Raw genomic sequence first — 12,920 nt, forward strand, 5'->3', positions numbered from 1 at the left:
TGTGTGCGTTTACGTGTATATATGCAGACACGCCCCGAGTAGTGCTTCATAATGAGACGGGACTTTTCATTGTCGTGCCGGAAGGATCGTCGAGGCGCGTATCATAGAATGAGGATGAGATAATCATGGGGGTGATTGGCGGGTAAAAGACTCGAAAAAGACGAAGTGCGCAACGTGGCGTGTAACCAGTACAATATAGAATAATTAGAAAAGCGAAAAATAGATCAGCGATACCATCCTCTGTTGCTATCTTTTTCTCCGGCTTTCTCTCTCTCTCTCTCTCTCTCTCTCTCTCTCTCTCTCTCTTCGTTATCTGTCTCTTTCTCGCGCGCGCTCACACACTCGCATACCGGCGCAAAATCCATAAAATTGCAGCTAGGAATTAATATTTATACACGCCTCCTATCCTCCCGTGGGGCCGAGTGCATTTGCACAACGACGAAACTGCGACTACACCTGCGCTGCGATCACCCCGGAATTGAAATTGACTTCGCGGAGAAATTCCGCCTTGTACTCGCATACATTTTCATGTACGTAATTAACCCATTAGACACTACCGTGGCCATACGACCGCGCTGAACGACCGTAAATTCCACTCCAGAAAACCCCTGACCTCTTCGGCTTTATCGAGCGATAACATCGGAATGATGCGCTTGAAATTCCAGCAACGTATGTTCTGAACGTTCACCGCGGCTCCTTTTCCCGTATCTTCCGTTTCGTGAAAAAAAAAAAAAAAGATCGAAGAATCTATTTAAGGCGGTTCATGAAAGAAAGATCTTCTTTTATCATCGAACGCAGTTCGCGAGAAATAATGCGCAGATGCAGTCAGCGGCAGAAAAGCTGCAAAACTTCTTCCAATAAGTTTCGCAACTTATCCGTGTCCTATAGAAGAATGTTCTCTTTTTTTCCTTCGTGTTACTCACGGGAAGGATAAATTCTGCTATCGGATGCCGGATGCCGTTCTGCAATTGATCGTAAAATAAAAGTGTCGCGAGTCTTTCCGCCGCTGACTGTACTGCGCTGTAACGCGGCCGACATTCTCAATTGTTCCGTGTGTCTGAGACAGCTCGATAGATCTTTTCAGTCACTTGACAACCGCCAGGCGATATAAAGTTTAATATAAAGAAAGGAGCGCGAGAATACGCGCGCGTGCACACGCATGCTGGACAGAAAATGTCACGACACCGGGTCGATTACACAACCGCATTGAGAAGGCAATGATAAAGCCGCCATTGGTGTAACACCAGGGCGGTATCCGTTCCACACGCGAAGTTAAGAAAGTTAGTTAATTTATTGCCATACAAGGTGATTCTAAAGTGTCCAGCCATAGTTTGCCCGGTGTACGTTCCACTGATCGTGTACTTATTAAAAAAAATAAACCTACCTGGAAGAAATAAACATACGCGGAAAAAAATTAGTCTTAAATTAAGAATAGATATTCTCATATATAATATTATAATCTTCTTAAGAGATTTTTAGTCTTGATTTCATTGAATTTGTATTGATGCAAGTATTACTTACACTCAATTCAAGACTGAAAATCTTCAAGAATATTATAATATTCTTGTTTATATAGGAAAATATCTATCTATTGATTTAAGACTATCTTTTTCTGTGTAGATTTGTAAATAAATCGCTTTGAAATTATTAACTTTATTATTAATTATTAACAGTTGTACGTTAGAAAGAAAGATCGAGTGAAATGTAAACATTATTTGACATCGTTTGAAATGCGATTGACGCGTGATATATATATGTAGTAAGATAATGATAAAATACAACTTCAGATGCTTGTAACTGTAAGAAAAATAATATTTGCAGTTTTATGTTTATCTAATGTTCTTCTGTTGTGATATAATTTGCAGAAAAACGTAAATAAGTAACTTGGCTGGGGAGCACTTTAGGGACACTCTGTACATTATCGGTATTATCTAATCGCAGAGCCGAGTGCGAAATGTCGCTGTAAAAATGCACACGTTGCAATCTGGACGATTTCCAGTTGAAAAGGCAACCGATTTATCTCTCCTCTCTCTCTCTCTCTCTCTCTCTCTCTCTCTCTCTCTCTCTCTCTCTCTTGCAGCGCAATTATTCGCTCGGCGACGGCAACGACGCAAAAATACTCATACAAAATAATCGCACGTTTCTCTCGCCGCGATCGACACATAAAACTGTGCGTTAGAACGAAGACTTTAAATAACGTCAGACCCTTCAAAAAGGAAACAATCGCGCGCGATATATGTTGTATACGTATGTATGCCACTTTACATAACCGCATGCGCGAATATATTGAATTGACGCAAAAGTTCCGCCGCGTATCCCTTATTAACGTAAAATAGCGGCTTTATCGGCATCCTCGCGAAAATATCGCGCTAAATTTATAAGAAAGAAATTAGCGCAAGAAGACAATTATATCGTTGGTCATTATTATCGTTGCAAAAAGAGCGAAAACAAAAATGAAAAATTTTCCTTTTCCAAAAATTGTTAATTGTTTGCTTTCTTTCAGAGATCAACCTTTAAATGGATTATTTCATCCGAAATGTATCGAATGCACATTGCGTGCCACTAAAATTCTGAATGAAGTTCTACAATTGTTTTGGAACAATTACAGATGCAACTTTATCGTAGAAAATTGAACTTTGAGCGGACATTTGGCAGAAACCCAGCCAGTATTTTAGTATCTATAAAAGAAACGCGGTGGAACGTTGGAATTAACTTAAAAATCAAGTCTAATGTAATTTCACGAGATCCGATCGCGCGTAATTTTCCACGGGATCTCTAGAGCTTGATTGTGTCCCACAAAATATCTAATTTGCTCCTAAACCTCTCTGTTTCACGTAATAATATCTAATAACTAACTAATCACACTGATGGACGAAACGACCGATAAGCATTCCCTTAAGGGAAGCGTCATCGCATTTTTGTTTAAATATCTATCTCCGTTACTGTCAGGATCTGTTAACTAATATATCCTATAAGAACACACGTTCCTTGCCGTCTTTGATATGCTCGAAACGCTGTCCTTCCTTTTAACACGAAATACTTTCAAAATTGATCAGCCCTCTCTCCCTCTCTCTCTCTCTCTCTCTCTCTCTCTCTCTCGCAGGACTAGATCATCTTAGAAAAGCAATTAGAGTTCGTGTCTAAATCGTACAACCAAAGAAGAAGCAGCAGCATTTTGCTCGACTCGAATGCCATCGAATTTGGAAAAAATCGACAGTCTTTTAACAATTTTCTCTTCTATGTGAAGAAGTATATCTAAAGATTATGTATACAGTATAGAGCAACATTAAATTCTTCAAGATTAGAGATTAGAGATTTCTGAAACGACTTGGAAGAATCACACGAAAAGGCGGTGTGAATCCGCGATATTTTTAATAATTATAGTATTTAAATAATTCTCGGAGATCTTCGTTTACTTTTCCGTCATTTCTTATTCGCAGTATTTGAATCTTTCATTTTCATAATTTTACTCTATATACTATCGCTTTCGTTATTAAATTTTCTTGGCACTTGCATGCCATTTATATTCTGGAATCATTTAAATTTTTTAAAATATCTGCATCCTTGAAATTTTTCAAATTTACATTTTTTTTTTATTTCAGCTATGGAAACTCTATGCATAACTATTTTCACGAAACACGAATAATGTATAAAAAATGATTAGAGATTTCATAATGAATAGAGATAAAGGGATCGAAACGTTATGCAAACTTCTTCGCTGATTGTACTTTTATACATATCATCGTCAGTAGCACAGAAATTCGGAGCAACCAGAAATATGTGAAATGTTCGCTATTGTACGTTTACGTTGGAGTAATTCAATACTCGATATAATTTTCCATTCGATGCGTGCTTCTTCCGATCTGTCGAGTTGACACACAAGTGTCATCGTTTTTCACTTATTTTACACCACATTTCACTTCATATATTTTAAGCCCATCGCAATTAAATAAAAAATCATCTTTTTCTCATCGACGAACATATCATCTGTCTGCATTTTTCTTTTATCTTTCGAATATTTCTTGATAGATAATTCTCCTTTTTCTTATTTTCTCTTTTCACGTCGTTTCCTCCCTCGAAAAGAAATCACCACATAGCTCCGCTAATGACCGATGTTAAATTCGAGATTTTCACGACGTGTAGGGAGAGGGAGAGGGATACAAAATGAAAGATATTCAGTCTATGTCGATCACATCCGCATTCTCTGCTGATCCTTTTCGCTGGCGTAGCTTCCGGCGGAGCAGGACTGTCTTAAGGATATTGGACGACCGTGGTGGACCCGCGACTTCCGGCCGCGGGAGATTCTGCTACGCTACTTTGTGCCTTTTCCTCTGCTCCCTCCGCGTCGTGCTCGCGCCGGGACTTCCTGATATACCGCCTTTCTCACAGTCCGCCGTCGGCACAGGTTTCAGTTCTCTGGAAAAGGATAAGGGTTGAAGGAGAGGATTCTTTTCTGTGCTCTTTCGCAAAATCGAAAAATGCGACGATGTTGACTATATTATGAAGATGATACAAAGCTTCTCCGAATTTATGCGAAAGCTCATCACTTCTTTCTCAAAGATACGATATGCTTCTTCTGTGTTAATGCATTTGGATATACTTTGAATATAGGTAGAATCTAGGAAGCGAAGGAAAATTACGAAAAACTCGAAAAAGTTTTCTTTCCTTTTTTCCGGAAAATATTGTCATAGATTTATTTATATATTTTATGCACCACATTTTGCAAATAACGACGTCGCGATTAAAAATCACTTTATTCTCACTGACAAATGTACCATCCATCTCCATCTTTCTTGAAATATTTAAGATGTTTTGTAATCAAGATCTTTTTCTTTTTATATAACTTTCTTCTGAAGATAGAAAGATTTATTTATCATACTTAATGTGAATTTAACGCGTTACGTCACTAACCTTCGAGCAATCGTACTTAGAAGTTCTTTTTCATGTAATTTATCTGCGATTTCCGCGACTTACAGAGAGCCCGTTGATTCTTAATTATTAATGACTATAATAATTTAAAACTGATAATTTTTGACTTATTCCCTCCGTTCGTTTTTCAGATGCGAAGATATCAGAGTATGAAATCACACATATTACAAGTGAAAAACACTCTCCTCTTTAATATGACAAAATAAAAAGTACAGTTTTCCCCGAAGCATGCTAGACTCGAGTCTCCCGTAACATTCGTACAGACGTCTTACATCTATAAGTGAAAGAGATCGATTAATTCCGATGGAAACAAAGACACGCGACACGCACACATACGTACGTACGTAGAACTTATTGATTATTGTATATGAATCACTCACCTAAAATTAAGCAGCTCTTCGTCGTCAGGCACTCTAGATATAAGATCGAGGAGCTCGTTGTTGGGCACGGAATGAGGCCTGAAGATCTTCCTAGAGAACTTATTGACGCCCCAGGCGAGGATCAGATATCGGACAGGAATGAAATAAAGCACGACTGCGCCCATGATCGCCAAAATCATCGCTAGGTAACTCAAATAAGGGATCGTGAAGTTGAAGAGATTCTTCACTTTCTCGCACAGACTGGCTATGTAACCGATGGAATTCTGAACGGTCTGCGTGACCTCTTGGATCGCCTGCAAACGCTCCTTCAAGCTTTTCTTCTCCTCCTAAAAAATCGTTCAGTTATTTTAACTTAGTGCAGTTTATTCTTAGGCTTTTATTTTAGCTAGACGAACGAAAACGATCGGCTGAACGATACAAAGATAGAAAGAGTATCTCGAGGCCGGCTCGGTGGATCTAAAATTTCCGACGGAATCAGTGAACTTCGATTTTTCACAAAGATTTTTCGCCTCCCTTTCGCCGGTTATATCGCGATTTATCAAACCTGTCGCATTCTTTGAGGGTGCTGCCGTCCTATTTACACATTCCGTGCGCGTATAGGTAAAATATTCTTATAATTATTGTAAGACACATGAGTCGGCAAATCAAATATAGCTCATAATTCGACAATGTGGATCGTCGGTACCCCATATTGTGTTTTTACACCGCTTACCTTATCTTTGTCGTCGTCATCATCGTCGTCGTCTCCCGGCGTCAGTGGACAATCGTCCGACCCGATCTCAGCGTGATCTTGAAACTGCGAAGTCGCGTAAATCAGAGGTGCTCCCGTCACCACAGCGACCTGTCCGAATATCCAATGATTGAATCCGCTCCTCTCGCCGCTAAGCTGACGAGTAGCAAAGAAATACGACATGCAGCATCGCCGATAAAGAAAGGAAGCGAACGTATCTTGCACTTGTAGTCGGGAAGAACGTCAAGTTGTACAGAAAGATATGAGTTTACGAAGAAATATCAAATTTCATTTACAAGAGAGGATTCAAAGAACGATTATTTACTAACCCTGTCATTCTGTTCGAGCTCAATCAAGCAATATTTATTTTCCAAGTACTTTCCAATTTTATGAATTTATTTCGATCCTCTATTTATGTATTATTTTATTATAAATGGATCTTTATACGAAAAAGAACATAAAATATCCGAGATAAATAATTATATATGATTATATATAATTATATAAAATTATATAAAATCATATATGAATTTTGCCCATAAATATGGTCATATGATCATATATGTCCATACGAAAAAAAAATGATGTTGTCATTTAATTAAATATCGGTATCATGTGCTGACAGAAGCACAAGTAACCCGAAGCATTTGATTGTATTTGTATATAATTTGTAAATAACAGTATTTTTTCGTTGTGGACATTTAGGATTATATATAGTCATATATGGGCAAATTTCATGTATGATCTTTTTTTTACCGGGGATGTATGCTTTGCTTTTCAAACGCATAAAAATATAAAGGCATCCACTTAGACTTGAGATACTAATAGATTTACCAGATATGGACAAAATAACAGGGTTAATGGTCATGCATAATTAATCTATTTTCAATCATTTATTTTTTTTAATATAAAAAATATTGAAAAACTTATTGGATGAGTGAAAAAGTTTTGGCAGTATTGCAATATAAAAATCAACCGATTTATTTATATTCAAAATAACCTTTTCCTTTAATTGAAGGATGTCAAATGTGTCTTATGTGAATTTTGCAAATCATCTTTTCGTTTGAGTAGATACAAAGCTTCTTTGTAAGCTTCATAAATACATTTTTACAATTGAAACATTCGAACTCTCTCGCAATGCACATGTTTCATTGAAAACGCCAGAAAAATAATTTTTCTCGTCACTCATTTCATTAAGATTATTACCGAAGTAAACTTCGCCTGTGTTTCGAAGGAAAGCCCGCCACAAATTTTTAGCCCGTTCCAATAAATGCAAATGCAACGTTTTCAAAGAAAATTATCCGACACATATAAGTCTGTAAGAAGCATACAGTGCATTTTTAGATGATAATATCATAGTCATTATCATTGTATATACACACTCATGACTGATAAGTCTGCGAAAGGCACTAGGGAGCGAAGAAAACAAGGACTAAAGAAGTAGAAATAGATTTTTAGTCGAAATATAGTAAGCGTTTCATAGCATAGCAGTTATTAAGTCGGAGAAATCCGCAGGACGTCGTGCTAGCGATAAATTAATTTTAATCCTTCGCTCTGACGGTCGCGAATGTTCCATCTGCGAATTGATTTTTCGATTTAATGTATTAGTAATTAATTAAGTTTGCGTGAGCGATAATCACCGTGGCAACGGCATACTGGCAATCAGGATACAGATTTAATATCGTACGTGAGAACGAGGGATTAAAACTCGAATAAATATACATAAAATTCGAAAATAAAGTAAACAAATAAGTTCGTGGTAATGACGTACCAGGTAATACTTGAGAAGAATCAACAACGCTATAGCCGGTATCATATACGGCTCGAAGTAGTAACATCCAAAGATAAAGACGACCAAGGCGAAGACGCTCCTCACTTTATTTTCCCATTCCCAGCAGCTCCTAACCGTAGGAAATAGCGGGAGAAAATATCGTAAAGATCGAAATCCCGACTTTACCGAAAGTTGATTTCACGCGGCAGAAATAAGAAGAAAAAGCAGAAGAAACTTACACGCATGGTCATGATTTTCGCTCTTGTTGGTAACGAAAATCGTCGACTAGAAAAATCTCATTCGGATATTGGATCCTCTTTGCATCGTTAATTTTTTACATGTCACATCGCGCGAATCTCGAAGGATAAGGTATCACATTTCCCGGTAATTAGTTCCTTCCTACTCGAGATAAAGTCGAGGTTAACTCACTGTATGTATTTTCCTATGTCGATGAATATGACGATAATAGCCTTGAGTCGGAGAACGTTTCGCAGAAAGACTTGTCTCTTGAACTTCACTTCCGGTTCCATGTACTTCTTCTCCTTCGGATTGAGCGTTCTCATGCATGCCCTGAATATATTCCACACGACCGTCATCTCCAACAGGATCTGAGGGCAGTTTCCTTTCGCGCGACCCCTCAGCTTCTTGTCCTTCAACGCGTACCATCTTTTCTCACCGTTGCGAATCTTCAGCAATGGTATCGCCACTTTCCCAAGAAACTCCACCTTGTGATCGCGATCCTCGTCGTACACCGTTACCTCCAGCACGGAATTGATGTCCTTCACATTGCTGTTTAAATAGCGAACCGTTATTTCCCGTCAGTTTTTCTGTTTTAGTGTTCAACGACACGATCCGATGGGTGATACTAAAAGGCACGTAAAATCGAAGAGTACTGGTTTAACTTACAAGGTGAAAATTTTCTGCCAATTCGGCGCGAGAGTTTTGTATTCCGTTTGCGTTTGTAGTCGAGCGTTCACGAGTTCGAGAACACAGAACGGGTCGCTCTTGCCGCCGAGATCAGCTGCCGCGAGACCTTGTGCGCGATACACCTGCAAAAAGACAAGTCGATTTCAAAGCGGACACTCATATCGAATGGATTCGACAGACATAAAAACGGATATATCTCGACGTTCCGAGCTTAAAAATTCATACTTTACTGAAGAAGAAAAAACGTATAAAAAGAACCAAATAAAATTTTAAGCTTGTTCGCACAAACAACAGAGAAAAAGGAACGGGGCAATTTTACTGAACGAGTTCGGGCGATCGGTTCGTCGCGTTCGATCTGGAAATCGAGTTCGTTTAAACTTTATACTTAGAGTAAAAGGTTTCTTTGGATTTAGTTTACGTGTTTGACTTGGGTTTGTTAATTATAAATAACATAATTTAATATCAAATATTATTTTGTTTGAATGAAAGTGTTATTTCACTCAAATGAACCACGTTGGAAAGGAAAACTGTATTACTTAGAGGAAATAATATTTAATTTTCAATTTTAAAAATGTTATTTGACATCAAGATATTTATTGTTTGAGAAATCAAACACTCTTGTTTGTTAAATCAAACGTTCATTTGTTTGCTTCGTTCCAAAAGACAAATTTGTTTCAATTAAAGAAATTTTATTAAATCTAAAGAAATCATGTTTTCCAGCGAAGAATTTTCTATAAACAATATGTAATTTTAAACTTTAACGTTTAGAAACAAGAATTGTAGGAAAGATAGTTTATATTATTAGAAAAAAGCAACACATATTTCAAAGTTTAGTAATATAATATAATCCTGAATGCAAATTCAGGCCAACCAAAAATAAATAAATATTGGAAAAAAGAATACAGTTGAGAGCATTTAAGAGAATTGTGAGCTAAGTTTAAAATTCCAGGTTTTTTATATCTTTCCCTGGTTTTCCTTGATATTTAAAATCTCTATGATTCTTTCCAATTTTCCAGATCTGTAGCAATCCCGATTTACACAGGTTCTGTCGGTTACTAACCAAGGAAAGATAGACTAGCCCATAAGTGCCTACTCGAGACTGTTTTAAGGATATATTACACATAAAAAATTTATATCTTCCTACAATAATTTAAATAGTATCGCTACAAAAGTCGCAAGTAGCTTCTTACTGGCCAAACTATCGTTCCTTAGTGAGTTCGTTTAATTTGAGTTGTTCCGATGGATCTCTCTTCCCGGTATAACATTTTAGCGCGTTACTGACCGATGTTAATCATTTCTAATTACCTTGACCGTCAAATGGCCGACGTCACGTATCCTCTGCAGAGTGTTCAAGATGGAATACCTCTGGACCAATTGCACGCGTTCCATAGGCATATCCTCGTGCGCAGCCAAATCGCTGATTGTCTCGTTGGCGGTGGTGCCGCTGATCGTCAACAACAGAAAGATATTGCCGGAACCGTCCTCGAGTTCGCGCCATAACCGATGCGTGGTCTCTCGCTCGAGGATCGCCAGGTCGATCACCGTCCTCCCCATCAGGTCGTCCTGATGACTCCTGTCCCGATCCCACACCGTCACCTCCAGTTCTTGTCCCAGATACGGGTCCTCATAGAGATGCAGGTCGAACTGCTCGAGCCAGACCGGATTCAAAGTCTTGTTAACGACTTTCGATTTGTACTTCTCCGTGCCGAGCCTGCAAATTGGGCTTGTAGGATTCGCGATTCCGTGTTCTCACGGCGCAATTTTCGCCTCGTGAACAATCGCGACTTGCTATTCCGAATTTCCCTCGAATCTCTTCCACTCGAAGAGCAGAATAATTACTTGAAACCGAAATTTCGCATGTGTCCCGGTTAATAATGGGAGAAGAAGGGATCGAAAAGAGGCTTCGTGCGAGAAATCACACGATAAGTACATGGAAAACAGATTTTATTAGTGCAGCACTTAAAGTTTAGCTGAAAATGTTTCGCCGCTGTAACTAAAACTTTAATCACCGTTGCTAAATGTATAGATGCCATACACCTAATATATAGGATGTTTCGCAAATAAATTATCACTCAGGGAAATATTTTGCTGGTCCAGCTAGAATTCTAAACATCACAGGTAAAATGTATCATTGTTTTTTGTACCTGCTAGAAAATTGTCTGTGGTACATTATAATTTACAGCATCAGTATTCTAGTAATACGTGCAAGAAAGTTTAGATTCTGTTGCTAATTTTTAATAAGAAATGTGACCGGCCTTAATCCGGATGAACTCCACAAAGAGATTTTCTTGCAAATTAGACAAATAGTTCAGATAAAAATTCTATCTCTGTCGCCTATATTGATTAGATACAACACACTTGTGACATTGAAGTGTTTGCCACAAACTTTACCAGTATGTTTGAGAGAGCATTCTGGACAAAAAATGTTATACAAACAATGGCTCAATTCAGCTCTGTTATCGAGATATAGGTCAAAGTATCGATACGTTTAATTATCATGTGTTAGGAGATTACACTCCTGTTTTGATTGAGATGAGCTGTTGAAGTAGTAGAGGTATTAACCTTCCTATGCTAGAGATGTAATAGCATTGCTCAATAAAACTTTTCTCGGTCGATAGATTGGAAAAAGTGGACTTGTGCCATGACCACTCCCACCGTTATCTGACCTATCCTCTTCAGATTGTTTTTATAGGGTTGTATAAAATCGAGGATGTATTTAAATGGAAAGTCTAATATACGTGAGCAATTGATAATAAGCATTAATAAAACTGTTGTTTATATTAGCAATGATTACCGATATTGCGTGGATCCGGTCAATGGAAGCACGTCTACTTGCGTGCATAGAGACATGAGGTGTTCATCTTGAACAATGCGTGTAAATATTAGGACAATATGCCAGTGTTACTTTCACACAATTTCAAATAAATAATTAAGCAAAAGTTAGCTTGAATGCTTTTGATTACTTGTGGTTTATATCAATACACCTTCCATGGATGGTAATACGTGCCCCATCGACGGCTCAATCAGAACAGAAATGTAATCTTTTAACGTGATAACTAGACATATTTCGGTCCACATCTCGATAACGAAGCTGAATTGACCCATTTGTTGATATAACAATTTTTATTCAGAGTAACCTCTTAGATATGTTAGCGAAGTTTGTTGATTTATTTACGGAACATCTTGTATATGTATACTACTGTAGTTAAACTTGTAGGTATCCATACGTTACAACGGAGATTTAGCTAATGTATGGTCACTTGCAAGCTTGGCTACAGTAGACATATGTTATATGGCATTTATACACCTAGCAACATTGATTACACTCTGGGAAGTGTTTTGCTGGTTCAGCTAGAATTTTAAATGTCACAGGTAAAACGTATCATTGTTTTTCGTTATGTTATGTGCTAGAAAATTGCCTATGACAAGATTAATTTACTGCAACATCATTCTAGCAATATGTGCAAGAAAATATATATCCTGTTACTAATTTTTGATAAGAAGTGTGACTTAATTTGAATGGGCTCCACAGAGAGACTTTCGTGCTAAATTAAACAAATAGTTCAGATAAAAATTCTGTCTCTGTCACCTATATACTGATTAACACATTTATAACATTGAAATATTTGCTAGTTATTTACTCAGCTAGCTTTCTCGTATTTAAATAATTTTCGTTACATTGCATCATTTTTTTGAGTGTAAAGTTTTCGTTACAGCAGCGAATTTTTAACTATAGCAACAGAACATTTTCAGCTATTATGATTAACTGAAGCAACAAAATCTTTTTTCTGTATTTCATCCTTGTAATAATGCATTTACCGAAACTTGACGTATGGATCCGACAAGCCATCTATGTCCATCGGCAACAAATTCTTCGCCTCTACGAGGACGATTGTCACCACCGAACTCCATATCTGCGATTTTAGCCGTCTATTTACGTCCGCCAATCGATTGGTCCTCTGGAAATACTAGAGAGCGGGAAAATGGGACGTTGAGTAAAATTATCGTCAGACTAATGCATTTATCTGTACACGCGTATTATACTCGCCCACGTGCGCGCGCGCGACGTACGCTTGTACGTACATTCATAAATATATTAGGGACAATATAAGCACGATTATGTGGAGAAGTAAACTCTTCATCCCGATCGTTCAGTTTTCCATATATCGAGTAAATGCTGTCA

General features: G+C 37.8%; 1 protein-coding gene across 6 annotated transcripts in view; it reads right to left on the reverse strand.

Annotated features, from left to right (window-relative positions):
• Window positions 1-1,607: 1,607 nt before the first annotated feature.
• Window positions 1,608-12,920, reverse strand: part of LOC106750553 (multiple C2 and transmembrane domain-containing protein 1) — a 28,571-nt gene continuing 17,258 nt past the window's right edge. For 4 of the 6 annotated variants that reach the window (XM_014630978.1, XM_014630979.1, XM_014630980.1 and 1 more), the window contains 8 exons: window positions 12,557-12,705; window positions 10,043-10,448; window positions 8,717-8,859; window positions 8,240-8,599; window positions 7,811-7,940; window positions 6,022-6,195; window positions 5,310-5,635; window positions 1,608-4,416 (listed from right to left, as the gene is read on the reverse strand). In XM_014630978.1, coding sequence (XP_014486464.1) covers window positions 4,308-4,416; window positions 5,310-5,635; window positions 6,022-6,195; window positions 7,811-7,940; window positions 8,240-8,599; window positions 8,717-8,859; window positions 10,043-10,448; window positions 12,557-12,705 — 1,797 coding nt within the window. In that variant the 3' untranslated portion in view covers window positions 1,608-4,307. Of the gene's footprint in view, window positions 4,417-4,839; window positions 5,204-5,309; window positions 5,636-6,021; window positions 6,196-7,810; window positions 7,941-8,239; window positions 8,600-8,716; window positions 8,860-10,042; window positions 10,449-12,556; window positions 12,706-12,920 lie in introns of those variants that run through there. The other 2 variants (XM_014630981.1, XM_014630983.1) reach the window with 2 other exon arrangements.

The sequence above is a fragment of the Dinoponera quadriceps genome, unplaced genomic scaffold (assembly GCF_001313825.1).
Source record: "Dinoponera quadriceps isolate SergipeBrazil2010 unplaced genomic scaffold, ASM131382v1 scaffold6016, whole genome shotgun sequence".
NCBI classification, from domain to species: Eukaryota; Metazoa; Arthropoda; class Insecta; order Hymenoptera; family Formicidae; genus Dinoponera; species Dinoponera quadriceps.